Below are 21058 nucleotides of genomic sequence, written 5' to 3'. Positions count from 1 at the left end.
GCTGACGATGTTGGGGACCAGCTGGGCAGAAGGGGTGATAGAGCAGGTCCCTGAGAAAACGGGGTGGGCCGAACCACAAAGACCTGAGTGCAGCCGTGGGATTAGACTCCGGCTTGGCAGCAGGTTGTTGCAGGGGGGACGGGGGTCCCATCTTAAGACTTCTCTTTCCTCTGAGAAGTGTTCAAAGTTGAGGTTATCTGCAGGAGTAGGGCAACCCACAGCGTCAGGAGATTTGAGACGTTTCCAGATAAAGCTCCTGAGAAGGAGTTGGGGGGCGGGGGGAGTGGCGGAGAGCCAGTCATGAAATTACCAGGCAGCTTCGGGATCCCCGAGGAGGCTGAAAACTGCAAATTTAATGCGACCACAATGGCCAGCACCATGGGATTCTCTCCAGCGGCAGCCCTCGTGCCGTGACAGAACTAAGGCGGGTGGGACAGAAGAAGGTGCCACGGGGGTGGCCGAGCTGAAGCGCCGCTGAATCCGAAGACAGATTCGGAGAAGCAGAATGGCACAGGGGCTAAAAGAAGAGGGATCAAAGGCCTGGATCCTGATAAAGTCTCAAGAGGAAAGAGTCACTGCGGGAGAGAACTGAAAGGCTGGGAGCTAGGGTTGGAGTATTATGTCAGAGCTAGTGCACTTGGGAGGGCTGTGTGTGTTTGAGTGGAAGAGAGGGTAAGGACAAGACCAAGGATTTTCAGTTGTTGATGTGCCTTCTACATGGATTTTGATGTCACCCAGAGAGATGGTAGGACTCGACTGTCATCCTGCTCTCTGCTTAGTCCTAGATGAGTAGGTTCAAGTCACCGCCAGAGGGAGGCTGGAGATTATGGCAGCCAGGGGATGTGGGGAGCATTAACATAAATTCCTGCAGGCATAGCCTCAAAGAAGTAGCCCTTATTGGTCAGGATTGGAGGTTTAATGTTCTAAAATTGGAATCAGGTTGCAAGGAGACCCTGACTCTACTTTCCAACCCTGAGAAGGAGGGCCATGGGGAGGCCCCAGGAGAGCACAGGGGAAGGAGCATGAAGAGACTTTTGGGGAAGGGTATGGAGCTGTCTGAGATCCTGTCTGCTGTTAGGGCTGGAGCTGAGTTGAGGGCAGTGGGAGGGAGCAGTTCCATGGAGCAAGTAGGAAGGTTTGGAAGTAGAGCAGTAAACTTTTGAGTCACCCAGCGCTGAGATCACTGCTCCTTGGAATACTGAAACCCGTTGTGTCAGCACCACTCCAGGTGTTGGTCTCTACTGGCATCCTGATGCTCTGAGGTAGTCGCTCTCTTTAGTTACATGATCTGTAAGGGTGTTTGCACTAATTCTAGTTCTGTACATATACATGTTTTATATATGTCTACATGCTTAACCTCGACATGTTTGCAGTGTTATAATGAACACTGATTGAGATTGCTGATCAACATGAGATTGGTGAAAACAAACCTCTGAGAAAGTGAAAATGGTGGTTATTTTAATAACCTTATTTCCTTAGGTGATGTCGATGACTACAGTGCTGAAGTTGAGGAAATTCTTCCCCAGCACCTCCAGCTGTCTTCAAGTTCTGGCCTTGGCACTTCGCCAGGCTCTTCACCCCGGACCAGTCCCTGCCAGTCACCAACCATATCAGAGGGCCCCGTACCGTCTCTTCCCGTAAGGCCAAGTCGAGCACCATCGAGAACTCCGGGGCACCCAACTTCACAAGGTATGTATTTTCTTCCAAGTTTTCTGTGACTTGCCCTAGCTGATCTGTTCAGAGTTTAGATGGTCAAATCTCTGATGCCTTTGGATCTGTACTGTGTTTCCTTGTGCATACAAAAGAGGAAACCTGTAGATGGTAAGCCCTAAGTGGAAAGGAAACTCATCATCACTTTCATTAGACGAGGTTTTCATTAAACCCTTTTTTTCTATGAGGTCAGGTTTATCCAGCTCTTAAAATTGTTGTTTTTCTATTAGAGTAACACTCAAAACCATCTGGGCTTCACTGTCTGTCCATATATAACCTAGACCTAACCTATATTATGGTATGAAGCAAATAGAGACAAAAAATTTTTTTGAATTCAAATTTAAGAGTCATTAATCCTTCAAAATTGGAAGATTCAAGCTGGAAGTTGTTATGTGGCATGACTAAATCACTGTTCTGTGCTTACCAACATCTCCAGAAGCTGTCCTCCATTTCGTAAATTTCTCCAGTTCTCCCATACAACTCTTAGAGGACTGGCTTCATTAGGTTAATTCAAGATAAGCTAAGGTGTAGAGAAAAGCAGAGACTCCTTTTTTCTTCTCTGTATGGCCCAGTAGACTGCAAATGACCTTATTCAACCAACGCTTTGTGCCCTTTTGATCGAGCCACTCAGTAAATCGGCTCCCAGCACTTGGGGTCTAGGTAAGGCAGTCACGCGGAGCGAGCACTATTGCTTCTGTGATACCAGACGGGAATTTAATGGCAGAACTGCTTACGTTATTGATAGTAAAAATGCTTGTCAATATGCTACAGTACAAAGGGAGAAAATGAGCAGAATCGAGAATTCATCATAGGTATTGGGAAATACCATACCTTTGTGCTCTCACCTACATGGAACCTGATCTTACCTCGTGTACTTTTTTAGGTTCTCCTCTTGACACTCTACCAGCAGCCCAGCAGCAGCAACGAGATTCTCAGCCCCTGGAGCCCAAGAGGCCTCCTCCTCCCCGCCCGGTTGCCCCTCCTGCGCGCCCTGCTCCCCCCCAGAGACCACCTCCTCCTTCAGGTAACAAACCGAGTTCCACTTCTGCTAGATTGAAAATCTTCCTCCATTCTATTTTAAACTGTTTTGCATGTCTTCAGACTTTGAGCTTCTGGATTTTACTGTTTTTCTGCCATTATTGCTACTGCCTGAGCCTTTCTCTGAGGAACATGTAGGAGCAATGGCACAGGTGGAAAGTGTCTCCCGACTAGATTTCTGTAATGGGTTTTTCTAGCTGCTCTTACTGGTGTGCATGAAATGTTTGTTTTGCTTTTGCTAATTTGATGTAGTTGTACATCTGTACATACAGATTTCTGTAAATTTCTGTAAAATACATAATTAGAACTGAAGAACATACATGTACTTATGATAAAATTTTATATATTTACTTAAATATTCTTTTTAAGTGAGTATAGTGCCGTTACTTAAGTTGTTAAAAGTATTTGCCTTAAATAATAGCTTTTTTATAGTGCCAGGATACTAGTATGTAGATCCTACGTGATATTTAACATCATGAATACTGTAGTAAATCTTTGACATTTCAGTTCTTTATTTAATGTCCTTTCCTTTCTGCTGCATATTTTCTTATGAACTATAAGGGGCTAGGAGTCCTGCACCTGCTAGAAAAGAATTCGGAGGTAACCGTTTATATTTGTTACAACATATGCATTTTGATTTATTCATCTTTTAGAGTTTGATCCCTGTAATGGAAAGACATTTTAGATTTGTTTGATAAAAGCCAAAGTGAATGATATTTATACTTCAAGTAAAAAATAGCTCCAAACTTCCATTATGTTCCTGTTAAATAAAAGATCAGAGTTTAATTTTACTAATGAGCCAACCTGATACAGGCTTCCATTCTCCAGGTGGACATAGTTAAATTACCAATCAAAGACTGATACACTTTTTCTTAATGAATATAGTTAGGTTGGTTATACAGATTTAATTCCCCCAAATCACCTTAATTTCAAAAGGAATTCAGGTATAGTAAATATAGAACATTTTCCAAGTATTTGCTTAGTGATGCTCTAGTACTTTCCTTTTCTAGGAATTTAGCAAATCTAGTGATTAGCAAAATTTCCTAGCAATGCAAATTGAAGCTACAATTTTCTGAAATATATCTTTCATTTTGCATGGCTTTATCATAACTTGTCATAAAATTCATGCTTCACTTTTTTTTTAACATGAGAATGATTTTATTTTTTTCAATAAGGAAATTTTTATTAACAAATGGGTCTTTTTTTAAAAAGTGTACTTTGGTTTACATGAAAATTTCTCACAAAAGTCAGTTGGAGGTATGTATTTGACAAGTTCATTTAATCTAGTTCTCAGGAGAGGGTGAGCCAAGTGATCATAGTTCCGTAGAAGAGCCTTTACAGATCCACTGTTCCTTCTGTTAAGACTCACTCCCTATACGTGTGTGGTCATTCTGTTTCTACTCTGGCTGCCTAATGCCGTTGCTGACCGATTCACATGTTATCACAGGTTGTCTCTGCTTATATGTAGATCTTAAGGACTTTGTATAAAAAGTGCAGCTCAATTATTTCAGCCTGACAGCTTCTGCAGAATGCTGCGGGATGATAATTTTTCCATCGACTTACAAAAAAAAATTAATTTTTCCCATTTTAAACGCATGCTTTTATTTATATTTTTATGATAACACATGTTTATCCTCTTCTTTCAATTAGGAAAGCAACCTGCAGAAAATAAATTTTTAAATGAATTTGTGAAAAGTTATATCAAACTTAACTTTAAATCTGACTTAGTTTTTAAAAATTGCTTCTTTTCTTTTTTTTTTTAAAGATTTTATTTATTCACCCGACAGAGAGAGAAAGAGTTCACAAGTAGGCAGAGAGGCAGGCAGAGAGAGAGGGGGAACAGACTCCCCACTGAGCAAAGAGCTTGATGTGGGGCTCGATCCCAGGACCCCAAGACCACGACCTGAGCCAAAGGCAGAGACCTAACCCACTGAGCCACCCAGGCGCCCCTAAAAATTGCTTCTTTTCATAATTCTTTTGTAGGGAATGTTTGCACCTAACTTTTTGAATCCTATAAGCTAATAACTCCTTTAAGACGGTAACTTAGAGAAAGTCATTTCAGTACCTTTAGAATTTTCTTAAAATAATGCATCAAAAACTAACTTCTAAGAAACTAATATAGTCCCATAGAAATTTAAAATGAAATTGATCTGTGATTTCTTTTTCCTTTTTGACTGTCAAATATTAGAGCTTTTATTAGTGATTTAACTGTGAATATAATGAGATGATCATAAAACCAGGGCTTTCCATTAAGAGATTCTAAAATTCCCTAGAGCTCGTAACCTGATGTAAAAAGAAAATTGTCATCGCCTTTCTATCCTGTTTGAGGAAGGGGAGGACCGGGGTTTCGGCTAGGCTTCTGAAGGCGCTTTGGTTTGTATTGATATCTTTGAAGAAGTTAAAGCAGTGAAAGAACCTTTTAGCAAAAGTCAGTTGGATGCAGGAATTGTTTTGTGTGCCTGCCTTTCATTCTGTGCTGTGGGCCCTGAACAATATACAGCTTCTGTTCTTTCTCTGAAAAGGTGTTGGAGCCCCTCCCAGTCCTGGGGCAGCTAGGCGAGAGATGGAAGGTAACAAGACTTCTGCATCATAGAAACGGACCTCTCATCTCACTGTTAAATGTCAGCCCCCCCAGTGTATTAAAGGCACACTAAATCTGTCCTTAGTCTGCCCGTAAACTTCCCCCTCCTCCATGTACACCGTGTAACCTCGTACTTTCTCTCTTCTCATTCCGTGTTGTGGATAGTTTCTAACGGGCTACCCATTTAATTTCCCTGTGATTCTTATGTTGTATTGCACTCTGTTTTGTATATATTTCATATCTACTTAGGATGTGGAATTACTGTACAGTGTTATTTTAAGAAGAATGCCTTTCAAAATTATTTTCAGAGTAAGTCAGATGTTTAGAAATGTACTATACCAACTCTGCCATTTTAAAAATTAATAATCATCATGAAACCCTATTAATTCAGGTCCAAGAATAAGTATTTTGTGGGTGATTTCAAATAACATAAATTTTTTATGTATAATGATGCTGAACTAAATTTGCTTAAAAGACCATTAAGACTAAAAAGCCATTCGTTAAGATTATAGTTATCAAAGGGCTGATGTATTTAATATGACAATTGCACTTGAATTTCCTTTAAAAAATATTAAATTTGAAATGCCACTCATAATAGTCCCCCATGCTCCTTTTGGTCCCCAGAGTGATTTATTTCATTTCATTTGTCTAATACCTTTCTAGTGAATTTGAACCGCATATTCACACTGTCTTCCATAAGGCAAATACTTAGTTGTGAGATGCGCCTGCCTTCTACTTTAATCAGAGGGTTTTTTGTAGAACTCTAAAATACCTCATCGTAAGATTCCTTTATCCATAGTGATAGCTACAGCGCGAAGCTCTAAAGCAGGGTGGTTAGGAGCCCCTGATATAACCTGGAAAAGGCTCTGTATGCTGGGGACCAGAGGTAGTAGGGTCACATCTTGTCACCATTCACACAAGCTGACCTTCTGTTTTCAAGGTTCACAGGAGAGAACTCTGTTGCGAAGGTCACCTTAGAAGTCACCCTGTGAGTGAGAGAGCAGACTGAGGGCTAAGTTGTCTTGCATGAATGTCACTCGGAGTATTCTAATTTTTCTCTCTTTTGGGGCATTTCCTTCAGGACAGAGAGTAGCCTTCATCATTATCCAAAGCAGTGTACCTTTGCTTCCCATCTCGTGCTCCCATCTGTGCTGGTAATGAAACAGAAAGCCAACTGATGTTATGCAGTGTTGCTTGATTGCTTACTTATGACTCATTTCTTTTCCCCTTCCTGCTTCAAAGCACCCAAAAGCCCTGGAACAACACGGAAAGATAATATAGGTAAAAACACTTGAATTTAGCTACTTAACCTTAAAACTGGACCATGTAGACACTTGGGATAGAAGTACATGGGTTCTCATTTCTTTCTTTAAAAAAAAACAGAACAAAACTTAAATACATGGTGTGATGTCTTTGTTTCAGGACGCAGTCAGCCTTCTCCTCAGGCAGGACTCACAGGCCCAGGACCCGCTGGATACAGTGCAGCCAGACCGGTAGGCAACACCGAGCCTGGGGGCCAGCAGGTTTCAGGTTTAGGGTCTAGGTCCCGGTTTGCTGTCAGTCAGGTGTGTTATCTCGGCAAATCACGTGTCAAGACCTAGTTTCCTCAACTCTAAAATGAGGGAATGGCACTTGATGACCTCCAGGGTACCCTTTAAGGATGACATTAACTCTTCAAAGATAACAAACACCCAAAGAACAAATAATCCAATCAAGAAATGGGCAGAAGACATGAATAGACATTTCTGCAAAGAAGACATCCGAATGGCCAACAGACACATGAAGAGTGCTCAACATCACTCGGCATCAGGGAAATACAAATCAAAACCACAATGAGATACCACCTCACACCAGTCAGAATAGCTAAAATTAACAAGTCGGGAAAGCCAGATGTTGGTGAGGATACAGAGAAAGGGAACCCTCCTACACTGTTGGTGGGGATGCAAGCTGGTGCAGCCACTCTGGAAAACGTATGGAGGTTCCTCAGAAAGTTGAAAATAGAGCTACCCTACAAGCCAGCAATTGCACTACTACTGTTTACCCAGAAGATACAAATGTAGTAATCCGAAGGGGCACGTGCACCCCAGTGTTTAGAGCAGCAATGTCATAATAGCCAAACTATGGAAAGAGCCAAGATGTCCATCACCAGATGAATGGATAAAGAAGATGTGGCATATATATATACATACATACACAATGAAATACTATCTCTCTCTCTCTCTCTCTCTCTCTCACACACACACAGGAATACTATGCAGCCATCAAAAAGTCAAAATCTTACCATTTGCAACAATTGTTTGGAACTAGAGGGTATCATGCTAAGCAAAATAAGTCAATCAGAGAAAGACAATTACCACATGATCTCTCTGATATAAGGAATTTGAGAGGCAGGGTGGGGAGATCGTTGGGGAAGGGAGGGGAAAATGAAATAAGATGGGATCGGGAGGGAGACAAAGCATAAGAGACTCTTAATCTCAGGAAACAAACTGAGGGTTGCTGGGGGGTGGAGGGGGAGGGATAGTGTGGCTGGGTGATGGACTTTGGGGAGGGTATGTGCTATGGTGAGTGCTGTGAGTTGTGTAAGACTGATGATTCACAGACCTGTACCCCTGAAACAAATAATACATTATACGTTAATAAAAAAAAAAAAAAAAGTGAGATGCTAGGTACAAGGTAGAGCATGATTCTCTGAAACTAAGACTGTAGCCATCAAGGATAGTAGGTGATGTGTTTTATTGCCATAGTATTAACTGACACTAAACCAAAGCTTTCTGTTTTACAGAAAAACCTTTAGAAATGTAGAAAAATTCATGGTGAATAAAGTTTCATAAGAATTTTCCTTACACACACACACACACACACACACACACACACACACACACACATTTTATTATTTGAACAAAAGTGATGTCCTTCAGTAATTATGGTCCCTAAATAACTTAGAATCTCAAGGTTTATGAGATGGCAGTGTGTTTGGGCAGCTTTTTAAGGTATTATCTGAGTAATTAATGAGCATAGAAAGTCATTCTTCGAGAGGAAGAATTTTATAACCGGATGGCAGGGAGAACATTCATGATAGGAGCCCATGTACTAACTGGTTCTGAAGGTAGGGAGAGTAGGGGCGCGGATGGTGCCACAGGGCTTTTCCCTTCTCTGTAAATCTGGGGTTTTCTGTGTTTAGCCTTTGTTCTCTTACACACGAAATTACTCTAATATTTACGCAAATGAACATTTTCTCTGGGATCTTTCTACTTATTACCAAGTAAGTAATAAAAGAAGATGGAAACCAGAACCAGTGGCTTGTCCGGTGGTGCCTGGCACGGGGCGGGAGGGGCGCCTTGCTGAGGAGTGGGACCCTGGAGCCGGTACTCTCTGGAGACGAACCAGGGGCTGCTTCTGATGACACCACTTCTAATTCCTAGTAAGAAATGGGCAGACCTTTACCACATATAATATTACATCCCGCTTTAAAGTGTCTGTGGCGGGGTGCCTGGGTTGAGCATCCGACTCTTGATTTTGGCTCAAGTCGCTTTCTTGGGGTCAGGAGATGGAGCCCTGAGTCGAGCTCCACGCTGAGTAGGGAGTCTGCTTTGATTCCCACTCTCCCTCTCCCTCTGCCCACCACCCACCCCCTGGCTCACTCATGTGTGCACTCTGGCGTGCGCTCTAAAGGAAGGAAGGAGAGAAAGAAAGCAGTAGATACAGATAGGCAGACCCACCTAGGGGATCTGTTCCCCATTCTTCTTCCATGAAGGGATAGTCGCTCGTCACTGACTTCGCCAGCACACTTCCCATAAGCACTTTACGTGCTCTGCTTAATGCCATCTGAATAGGGGAGACATGTCAGGATTTTGTGATTGCAATAGTGACTTGTGCCCAAAATAAGAACTACAGGGGCTTAGAGCCTCCAGCAAACTCAGGAAAATAGACAACCGATGTCTCACTGGTGTCTTTCTGAATGTATCTGACTTAGCACATGGAGTTAGTCATCCAGGAGTTCTTCTGTGTTTGAAAAAAAAGCAATCTTAGGGTGTGAATTTTCTTTTTCTTTTTTTTTTTTTAAGATTTTATTTATTTATTTAACAGAGAGAGAGAGATCACAAGTAGGCAGAGAGGCAGGCAGAGAGGGGGAAACAGGCTCCCTGCTGAGAGCCCAATGTGGGGCTCTCTCCCAGGACCCTGAGATCATGACCTGAACCGAAGACAGAGGCTTAATCCACCGAGCCACCCAGGTGCCCCGGGTGTGGATTTTCTTACCCGTCTCAGTTGTTCCATGTACATGTATCTCCATGTCTTCGGGAGCTTTCACACCATCCCCAGCTATGACTGTGGCCACACTGCCCAGGGGAAGCCCAGGTCCCCGCTGCTCATCATACCTGAGCTCAAGTCCCAGTTTCCATTCTAGTTTTATGGCCTTGGGGAAGTTGTATACATTTCTTCACCTTCATTTAAAATAGAGATGATAAACAAGACCTACCTCCGAGGGGAATTTCGAAGGTGCAGTGGAAATGCCTATATAGTACTTAATTAATATCATGCCTGCCACATAGTAAAGTCAAAAATAAAAAGGAAGGTTTTAAAACTTAAGACTGTATGACTATAAATAGAGAACAATTAAAATGACAAGATGGGGCTAATGCCAGAGAGACTAAATGAGACACAAAAGCAAATATTTTTGCAAAATCTTATCTATGGAAAATAAGTAAATGTCTCAAATGTTCTTTTTCCCATTTTTAGACTATTCCACCCCGTGCTGGAGTGATCAGTGCCCCGCAGAGCCATGCTAGGGCATCTGCTGGCAGACTGACCCCTGAAGGCCAAAGCAAACCACCAGAAGTGGCGAAAGGTAGACCCTATATTAGAAATTCTAGTTTTGTTCTGAATTTTTTCACGTGTCCTTTTCCCCTCCTCTCACCTTCCACAACGTACTCAAGTAGGGATAGCCTTCCTTCTCCCTGCAGCAAGAAATGGGGCGGCTCGGTGGGGGCACGGGGGAACTAGAACACCCCAACACCGCACAGAAGGAAGAACAGAATGAGGTTTTCTAGAAAATACCTAACATCTGAAAATTCATTGTGTAGGGTCTGTTCTTCTTCCTGAACCACTGAAGCCTCAGGCTGCCCTTCCTGTGCAGCCTTCTCCGCCCCTGCCTGTTCAGAAGCTGCAGGAGCCTCTCGTCCCTGTCGCGGCACCTTTGCCTCAGTCTGCCGCCCAGCCCAACTTGGAAACCCCGCCTCAGCCACCCCCTCGCAGCAGGTCATCCCACAGCTTGCCTTCAGAACCTTCGTCACAACCACAAGTAAGTCCCGCGGATGACCAAGATTACCCTTCAAAGCCTCTGATGTAGTCTTTGCTAAGATCAGGGGTTCTCAAAGAGCAAGCTTAAAATCGGGGTCTCGAGGGCATTTCCAAGTGGTTCCCGGGCTGTTTTATCTTGTTAACATTTACAGTGTTTGTGACTTTTTCATTTTTTTAAATGCACATTTTACTTTGGATAGTTAATATATTAGGACGAAGAGGAGTGTATTTTTCTTGTTGTTCACGGCTAATATATTAGTTTTGGCTTTCACTTTCTGGCCATTTGGCAGTGTGCTGAATTTCCAGCAAGCAGAGAATAATCCTTTCGTTCCTCCAGCGGCAAGCGGGTCCTTCGCTGTGGCGGAACTGGCCCTGGGATCCTCAGGTGTTTCCGGGTCAGTCATTGGACCAGTTTAGATGTTTTGGCTGTGTGGCAGTGTGCTCAATGACCAAATAGAAACCATCAAAAGAATAAGGTCACCTCATTAGTGTTGCACAGAAAGCATTGCCATTGCCTTCGTGGGTGAAAATCAGAGGATCACAAGGACTTTTGCTATGCCGGCCTGACCTTACTTTGTTATATACATTCTAGTGAAATTGTTAAAATTCATGCTTAATAAGAACACTTTTTGTTGTCCAGCCTTACAGTTTATTTTATCTGACAGTTTTAACTTGAAAATGCCATCAAGGCCAAAGAAATGGGCAAAACTTTATAAGTCTGCTTTTAAACTTAGTGAAGCTCTAAAAAACACAAATAGTACACATTGGCAAATGCCCCTTAGGCACATTTATAAATAATAGTTTGTATCTATTTTTACAGATATCTGGAGATGTCCAACTAGTAGGCAGAAGTCAACAGCTTCTTGGGCTTCTATATGGTGAAAAACAGATATTAAAGTAAACATGAGTCTTAAAATGAATATTGATAGCTCTCAGCTCTTTCTCAGACAGTTGGTCACCTTGGTAAAAACTGAAGAAGTATATATAATTGAGAGAAATAAAATTTTCTGGGGCGCCTGGGTGGCTCAGTGGTTTAAGCCTCTGCCTTCAGCTCGGGTCATGATCTCAGGGTCCTGGGATCGAGCCCCGCGTCGGGCTCTCTGCTCAGTGGGGAGCCTGCTTCCCCCTCTCTCTATGCCTGCCTCTCTGCCGACTTGTGATCTCTCTCTCTGTCAAAAATAAAGAAAGGAAAAAAAAAAAAAAAAAAGGAAATTTTCTCTTAAGCTGATCAATAGCATAAAGTATTCTACATTTTTTAGTTCAGAAAATTGAGGATGTCGGCAATATATAAAACACTGTAGAAATCCTTCAAACCACAAATGTCCACTGTTCTTTTCTTTCTGCCAATCCCCTTTTAGGAAGTCCTGAATTTTTCTTCTCATTTTTTGTAATGTGTACTCTTAGTTTTTGTTTTGTTTTGTTTTGTTTTTATGTAATTGGAGGGCAGGGTGCCTGGGTGACTCAGTCGGTTGGGTGCCTGACTCTTGATTTTGGCTTAGATCATGATCTCAGCTTCTTGAGATCCAGCCCCATGTTGGGCTCTGCACCCATGGGGAGGCTGCTTGAGGTTCTCTCCCTCTCCCTCAGTCCCTTCGCCATGCACACACATGCACCCTCTCTTTTTCTCTCAAATAAGTAAATCTTAAAGAACAATTTTTTTTAAAGATTTTATTTATTTATTTGACAGACAGAGATCACAAGTAGGCAGAGGCAGGCAGAGAGAGAGGCGGAAGCAGGCTCCCTGCTGAGCAGAGAGCCCTATGCAGGGCTTGATCCCAGGACCCTGGGATCATGACCTGAGCCGAAGGCAGAGGCTTTAACCCACTGAGCCACCCAGGCGCCCCAATTTTTTAAACTTTATTGGAATACCCAGAGGAATGTTGAATAAAAAATTTTTTAGATGTAATTGGAGGGCTAAAAACTTTCAAACTAGCCATTTTAGAGCTTTCTACTACTTTTTTAAGAGACAAGTAAGCATCTATTTTATAGTAAAAATGAACCTTAATTCCTAAGTCTGTAACAGTTTAAGTATTCTTAGACCAGTATGAACATAGATACAGTATTCTGGAAAACTTGAGAAAGAGCCAACTGTTCAGTAAGATAGCAGTTTTCAGTAGAAGATAACACGGATGTACCATAGGGCGAATATTCCCATGACTACCGCATTATCATTTTCTTAGGTCATTTTCTGTTGTTTTGATTTCTGCTTTTCATTGGAATAGGTGTGGTGATTTGGTGGCAGACAGCGTGTGCTTCCTGTGTGGCCTAGTAGAGAACATTCTCAAATCTTGTATTATCCACTTCTTTGAAACTACCAAAGATGTTTGTTTTAAATTCTAAATATTCTCTTTACTTTAGTCATTGACACCAGATTCCTCCAGACATTACACACACACACACTTTTCTCTCTTGGGGGAGCAGGGGGTCTTGTTTGTGTGCAGACTTGTCTTTGGAAAGGATCACAGAGTGGTTAAGAATTTCCTCCAAGGAGAGGAGAGTGCTGGGGGGATGAAAGGAAGGGAGGCATTTTACCTTCTCGTACCTCTTGGATTTTGAACCATAAAAATAATGCCTATTCAAAAAATAATAAATGCCTAAAATTTAAAAATCTCCCAGAGGCATAGGTTGAAAATGATAAGAATTTAAAATATGACATATCGGATATTTTGGTGATATCGTCTTAGAATTGAACACTTGGTAATTTTTACAAGTCTTTGTTATTAATTCTGCCCCAAATCTACAAGGTATTTAAAACATAAAAACATACATGGCCCAGCTTTCCTTTTTATATTATTTAAATGGTCTTTGACTCTATAATTTTCTATAGAGAAGATTTGCCCAATGCAGATGACTATATAACATGTACAAAATGTAGAAATGCCTTCCTTCTCTGCCTGACATCTGGCATCTTAGTCATCTGATTGTCATCTAAGGACTGGAAGTTAGGAAATTCAACCAGAGATAAAGGAGCAGCCTGATTGCTATACTGTTGTCATGAGAGCTGACAGGGAGGGAGGAGACCACGTAAGAGACCACGTAGGAAATCTCAGCATTCTGGATCTATTCAATACCTCCTACCTTTTTCTCAGTGCCAGAGCCAAGACATGTAGCCCTGACATCATCGAGAAAGTACTCGTTTAAATTCAGGAGTCTTCGTGTTTAGTAGTCAGGAAACACTGTTCACGTTTAATATACTTCAGAGTGGTGACTTCCTCAATTGTAAAAATGAGTTTTGATATTTTAAAATAAGGTAAGCTTTAGATATTGGGGAAGATTTGCTCAAAACTGTTTTTGAGACTACTGTGTTAAAAAAAATACTGCTGTGTTATGGAAAGATGATTTCTTTTTTTTTTTTTTAAAGATTTTATTTATTTATTCGACAGAGAGAGATCACAAGTAGGCAGAGAAGCAGGCAGAGAGAGAGAGGAGGAAGCAGGCTCCCCGCCAAAGAGAGAGCCCGATGTGGGGCTTGATCCCAGGACTCTGGGATCATGACCTGAGCTGAAGGCAGAGGCTTTAACCCTCTGAGCCACCCAGGAGCCCCAAGATGATTTCATTTTTAAACAACAAAAATAGGCTCCGGGTTTTTATTTTGTTGTACCTTACCACTAATAAATTCTGAGGTGAATTAATGATAAAAATTTGCTTAATACAAAATATGCCTGGATCCTGGTCATTTTGTTAAAATAAATACTGATTTTTCAATAGGGTAGTACCTTTGCAAAGTGGTTCCATTTTATACATTTTCTCTCATGATGATCACCCCATGGGCTATCTTGTGGCTGCTGTCCTCTTCCTGGGCTGCCATAGCAAAAACCGGGTGGCTTAAACCACAGGAATGTGTGTTCTTAGAGCTCTGGAGGCTTGAAGTCTGAGATCAGGATACCAACACAGCTGGGTTCTGGTGAGGGTTCGTTTCCCAGCTTGCAGACGTGTTTCTCCCTGTGTGCTCACATGACCTTTCCTCAGGCCTTCCAGTGGGGGAGAGAGCAAGCTCTCTGACGTGTCCTTTCATGAGGGCACAGATCCCTCTTGAGTCCCCACCCTCCTGGCCTCATCTAACGCTAGTCACCCCCCAGAGGCCCCACCTCCAAATACCATCCCACCAAGAGTTAGGGCTTCACCATAGGACTTTGGCAGAGGCAGGGGGACATTAGACTGCTTTTCTTAGAGATCCCAAAACCTATTTGGAGTATTACTTTTGTAGGAACAAAATTTGGAAGTGGCTAGTCATCCACCTCTGACGGAACTGAACTTTGAGCCCGAATTTAACGATACATTTTTTTTTTTAATTCAAAATTACAAAGAAATTAGAGTCATCTCTTGAACGCATGCTGTGACCTGCACATTTTGCCGCCCTCAGGTTCTGTGTATAATACAGACATAAAAGCATTTGGAAGACTGAATTGTTAGGGTTGCCGGTTGGTCTCAGATTGTCCTCCTAACGCTCTCCTTTGATGTCTGTGTTCCCTTTCTCAAAGCAGGAGCAAGCATCAGGGTAACAGGTATTGGAATCTTTCTCAATCTTATCTGTGCTTTTCATCTGTCTTAGCACATTAGATGTATGAATCTTTTGCTTCATACATCTAAAGTCTCACCCATTTTTAAAACCACCTGTCCACATTAATAAATTCTATTATCATACCATAAACCTGCTTTTTTTTTCTTAGTATTTCAAATTTTTAGGAACCGTTTTAGTTCTTGTTAATGCTTTACCATTTTTTTGCTTTTTTTAAATGAAAATTAACAGAACTAAAAAGTGTAACTCCAAGAAGGTAAGCTTTAGGTATTGGAAAGTCTGTTTGGCAAGATCAAACTGGGTCTTGGTTTTAATAATGGCATAAGTACATAAATAGAAAATTCAACCTTTTTTCTTAGGTTTCTTTTGGGAATTTTTTTTTCAAAGAATTTTACTAATAGGATTATTTTTGGTAAGGAAGAACTAATGATTTAGAAAGATAAAAGTTAATATTATAATAGGATTATTTTAAGGTCCTTCCAACACCTTTCTCTGTAAAGGTACCATCATTTTAAAAATGTTAATTCACAAACCCTGCTGAAATTATAACTTAATTCTAATACAGTGAATGGTGGTGTGGCTTTCATTGTAATTTCAAGTGTGATTGGGTAAAATGATCCTGCTTCTGTCAAATTACCCTTAATATATTTTGAAAACAAATTTTTTTGTTTATAAAAATAAAGATATTTAAATGTAGAGCATTCACTTGCCAAGGGCCTGCTATTCTAAGCTGTGCAAAGCATAAAATTCTCCTTTCTGTGTTGTGGACTTTTCCATCTGCCATGGGAGAATTGGGCCCCAGACCCGATTGGGTACTCCCATTTTGTTGTGTTAATCATAATCCAGAGATTATCGGTAATGTAGAGTTAATTGTAACTTTTTATGTCTCTAATAGATTTCTCTTAAGCAGATTTTCATATATAAATATGTTTACCTTTAATACACTTAGAATACAGTTTTGAATCTGTTAAATGTTTACTTTTGTACAAATTTATTATATTAAGTTGAAGATAACATACTTGTTCATTCAATTATTAAGTATGTCCTAGGACAATTGAATAAAACAGTCATATACTTGAAAGTTACTCACTTAATGAAATTATCCATCATTTCTTTGTACAAATGAACAGCCTTCCCTGTGGTTAAAGTAGCAAGTTACTGTTTCATAATATACAGTTATGTTTCAGGGGAAGAACTGCTGTTCTCTTTTTCAGCACAGTTCATGAACATTTAGTTATTTTGACTCCACAATATCTGAATTCATTTCAGGTAGTGCTCCATTTTGTTACTTGCAGGGCTTGAGCTAAAATTCTCCCTCCCCTGCCCTTTCCAACCTAAAATTTGTCTTCTCTTTAAATACGGCATCAATATCCAAGTCATTTCTTTAGTTTTAATAATTACATGCAGTTGCTATTTTTTTTAATTCAAATGAAGCATCTGATGAGCTTATTTGCTGATAAGGCCAGGGTTTTCCTTCCCATAAGAAAGGTTGCCGTTGCTCAGGCCCATAGCCACGCTCCACTTCCACTGGTTTCTTTGTGAACTAGGCACAGAGTGCACACCTGTTATGACCCTGAAGTAATTCCAACACTCCTTCTCCCAGTTCACAGCCAACTCTGTCACGTGGAAAGGACTGTGTAGCACTCATCTCGGTTTTAGAATACAGCAAATAGAAAATGGGATTTCCCCCTGCTTTTAAATGGTCACTGCATATGATTATTAATAAGCATGTCTGTTTTAGAACATTTTTTTAATAAGATGAAGAATGTCAGCTGAGGAATAGTGTCACATTGTTCAGTCTATGAAGGAGAACTTAAAAGGCAAAGAATGCTCTGAAAATTCTTTTTTCCAAATAGAAAAGATGCGTTATCTTTAGCTTATGAATATAAATATACTAATAAAATCCATTTCATTTGTAAAGTTGAGTTTCCATAGTAATATTAACTTTAAATGAAAATATATTTAAAAGAACAATGAAACCACATCATCATCATAGATTGGTATTGGAAGTCGAATATAAAGTTCTGAATATGGGTTTCTGAAGTTTGTGCTAACATTTGATAGAACAGGGCATGAGCGAAAGTCATTTGCTAATTCTGTACCTCCATTTTACCATATTGGGACTTGCATGAATGGAACAGTCTCTTTTTAATTTCTTTGGGGTTTAAAAAATGTATGTAATAAAGGGTTTATTTAGTAGAGAGTTTTTAAAGAATAAGGTTTTAGTTGTTTCATCTTACTGAAACCACCAGAGTAACAAACTACAGAAAGCCATTTTTACTTTCAAGTTTGTATACTTGCCCCTCCAGAATGAAGAATAATTGAGACAGGAAGCATAGGGGAAGTGTTCAAAACTATATTTTACCTTTTTTTTTTTTTTTCTGATTATTGAGTGTTCTCTTTTCAGGTAAAAGCAAATGGAGTCTCTGCTGTCAGACTGGAATCACCCTTAAAGAGTGACCCGTTTGAAGATCTGTCATTGAATGTGCTTGCTGTATCCAAGCCTCAGTTATCTGTTCAAACATCATCAGTTCTAACTCCAAACCCAAAAGGGTTGGTTCAGTTGCCTTCTGCAACACAAAGTAACGTGAATACTTTGAGTTCTGTAAGTTGCATGCCTCCAATTCCAGCCCGGAGTAAATCCCAGGAAAATACGCGATGTTCTCCAAACCCATTTGTTACGAGCTTGAGCAGCACAAATCCTTTTACAGACAGGACCGCCACTCCCGGAAACCCATTTAGAGCCGAGTCTCAAGAATCCGAGGCAACTTCATGGCTCTCCAAAGAAGAGCCTATTGCTAACAGTCCTTTCCCTTCTCTGAATCCTCTGGGTCATACCAGTAGCAAGCCCGCATCTTCACTGGATGGTTTTAAGGACAGTTTTGATCTGCAGGACCAGTCTACGGCAAAAATCAGCAACCCAAAAGGATGGGTAACCTTCGAGGAGGAAGAGGACTTTGGTGTAAAAGGGAAGTCAAAGTTAGCTTATCCAGACTTACTGGATCATCAGCCGAGTTCACTTTCTGGCTCCAGCGCGACCTTTGATGATGACTGGAATAAAGGTACAAATGTTCCTTTCTGTGCGTTGCCATCGAGAAGACCACCTCCACCGCCTGTCACTCTGCTCCCACCTGCCACCACCCCTTCTGGAGCTCCTTTCACAACCTTGGCATCTAAGGCATCACCCACACTAGATTTTACAGAAAGATAAGGTTATGCAATAGAAAACAATTGTTTTTTTTTGTTTTGTTTTGTTTTTTTAGTTTGGGCAGGTTAGAGCCAAAAGAATTGGGCATTAGTTATTCATTATGTGCAATAAGTAACTGTTAAGTGCACTGATGTTGTCATGAAATACCACTATTTAATGTGTACAGAGTTGGAATATGTGTATATTGGAAATAAGGAAAAAAATCCTTCTCATTAATACCTGGAGTTTTGGTGTGTTTCTGTTTGGATAAGAGAGAGTAGTAGCCACAAACAGTGCTCAAAACTACTTTCGAAAAAAAGTAATCCTTATTCAGAAATTCTTTGCCAGTCTTCTCTGAAGAATCTCAAAAACCCCAGACTTCTAGCTGACATTTCTGCCAGCTCTTTCGTACTTGGAAACAATTGGTGTTTCCAAGTATTTACCAAAGAGCTATCAAAGTTATACTGAAACAGTTTTGAAAGGCGTGGCTTTAAAAAAATGTGTGTGTACACACTACACACATATACATATATATACACACTTTTATATAATTGTAAAACTTGTAACTTAAATTCTAGGCTATAACTCAGACCAGATTTTACCTAAAAGTTCTAACGGAGTTAGCTTTTCAGTATTTCATTACCGAAAGGATGGCTATAAATGAAATTTGGACCTTTCATTGATTTTCTTTCCAAACCTAGAATCTCACTACCAGATTTTCCTGCCATTCCATCCCGCTCCCCTGAACACACACATCTTTGTTACTGTGCACTTCGGCACCCCCAAATGCTTTTTTCTGGGAGAGGGTTCTTGCAGCTGGCAGCAGTCGATTTTGTGGATGGTCCTTACAAAAAAGCACTGTGGCCTTATCTGTCAGGAAGGCACACACCTCCAAGTGTAATGAGAATTTTAGGGCTAAACGTACCCCTCTCTGCACTAAGGTGTATGTCGCCCTTTTCCCTCCCACACTTCGTCTTTGCTGCTTTCGCTCTGGAACTTCGCTAGCAGGAAGGCAGCAGTCCTCAGAATGCCTGGAATTGGGGATCTACTCAGAATGCTTGGAACTGGGGAATTGGAGTGTGTGCTCTGTCCCCTTGAGAGGCTCCGTGATGCTGCTTTACATTGTTAGAGGCCACCCCTCAAATCAGCTGTGGGTTTTGTCTCCTGCACTGCCAGTATGCAACTGATCCTGCTTTTATTAATTTTATGAAGTTCACAGAATTTTTACACAATGTAGTATTTTGATACCATTCAGTAATCCCCAAAAGAAAACTCCCTGGGCAATAGTTGTTTTGCTGTTTAAGTTACAACCATCTTTACCCGGTAAGACTTATATTAACGTTCCTTTTATATAAAGAGTTGTATATGTCCACCTAAATTCCATGGTCCCACATTTAACCTTTAGAGAGGTGCATTGGGAGAATATCAGAAAATAGAATTCATGGCGAAGATTGTGTAAAATGGAGAAAAGCACAGCAAACTGCATTGCACTCAAATACGTAAAGCAAATCTAGTAGGAAAAAAAGCACTTTTCTAAATGCTCAAATGTTATCAAAATACTATATTTATAGAAGTAATCCTCTCTCTGTTGACAGCCCAGATTTGCTGTTAGAAATAACTCTTGTGAGTTTTATATTGTGCTTTTTGAGGGTTCTAATCATTTCAGCAGTAGTATATTTTAAACAGCAGTATTACTATAAGCAGTGTGCTTCAGAATGTGAATTAACTTGTTGAAACTGTGGCTTTAACATCTATGTGATTAGTGTATATGGTATTTGCTCTCCCTTAGCAGAATTCATTATCTACTTCACTAGTGCAGATCGCGGTTCTGTGAGCAATGTTTCCTTTTGAGTATAAACTACTGTCTACAATATACATATCAGGCAGCTGCTCAGCCTTTATCAGGAAAACTCTATTTGGCACGTTGCTGAAAGGGCACAGAGTTCTGAAAGTCAAAGGTATGCTGCAAATAACTAGCCATTATTCTGTGTTATTAAAATATTTACCAGTTCTGTTAAAAGCAGAGCAGACATTAGACACTAAGGATCTCTTCGTGAATTCTTTGTTCTCTATAGTAGATTGCTGTTTATATGTAAGAATTTTATTGCTTATGTGGCATACAATATTTATAACTATATACTTTATAGAAATACAGTATTAAAGTCAGTGGTATACCAACATTCTGTACATATCCTGTGAAATGTGCTGTCATATGAAATAAATACATGTCTTTACCATGTTGACTGCTTTGCTCAAGAGGAAGGAATTTTTCTCAGCTGCTTTCTTTGGAACTTTTCATACCCAAGTTTAATGACATTTGGGGATTAACTCGCATTGTCAAATCAGGTCATTTTAATTCAAGACCCTGTTTCATCCGTTTCACTTCTCCATGTAATACTCTAGAAGTAAGACATTCTGAGACTATAAATCATCAGTAAGAAGTCCAATGCATGTATTCTGTAAGAGAGGCCCTCATTCCAAGTCTTCTTGGCTTGAAAATAACACTGAAGCAGGAACGATGATTTTCTCACCCATAGCAAAAGAAACAAGTTGGGGGAGAAGGGAGATAGGCCCAAGGACAGCCAGGCATAAGAGACTGACCTAAGAAGACCCAAAGTGCAAGGCCAAGGCTAGTAGTTCTTCTGGGTATTGATTTTTTTCCGTCCTAGAGGATTGCTATTCAAGACAGTAGCCTTGATTATTTTTATTTTTTTAAAGATTTTAT

At 40.6% G+C, this 21058-nt stretch overlaps 1 protein-coding gene across 9 annotated transcripts in view; it reads left to right on the top strand.

Annotated features, from left to right (window-relative positions):
* SYNJ1 (synaptojanin 1) overlaps positions 1–20576 on the top strand; it is an 89483-nt gene extending 68907 nt beyond the window's left edge. For 3 of the 9 annotated variants that reach the window (XM_046001885.1, XM_046001884.1, XM_046001886.1), the window contains 9 exons: positions 1480–1689; positions 2594–2734; positions 3310–3348; positions 5271–5318; positions 6572–6610; positions 6752–6822; positions 10067–10175; positions 10411–10628; positions 17554–20576. In XM_046001885.1, the coding sequence (XP_045857841.1) occupies positions 1480–1689; positions 2594–2734; positions 3310–3348; positions 5271–5318; positions 6572–6610; positions 6752–6822; positions 10067–10175; positions 10411–10628; positions 17554–18357 (1679 nt within the window). In that variant the 3' untranslated portion in view covers positions 18358–20576. Of the gene's footprint in view, positions 1–1479; positions 1690–2593; positions 2735–3309; positions 3349–5270; positions 5319–6571; positions 6611–6751; positions 6823–10066; positions 10176–10410; positions 10629–15108; positions 15133–17553 lie in introns of all 9 variants that reach the window. The other 6 variants (XM_046001890.1, XM_046001889.1, XM_046001892.1 and 3 more) reach the window with 5 other exon arrangements.
* The last annotated feature ends 482 nt before the right edge of the window (positions 20577–21058 follow it).

This window comes from Meles meles, chromosome 4 (genome assembly GCF_922984935.1).
Source record: "Meles meles chromosome 4, mMelMel3.1 paternal haplotype, whole genome shotgun sequence".
NCBI classification, from domain to species: domain Eukaryota; kingdom Metazoa; phylum Chordata; class Mammalia; order Carnivora; family Mustelidae; genus Meles; species Meles meles.
Note: the sequence above shows the minus strand (reverse complement) of the source record. Positions and strands in the feature narration are given on the sequence as shown.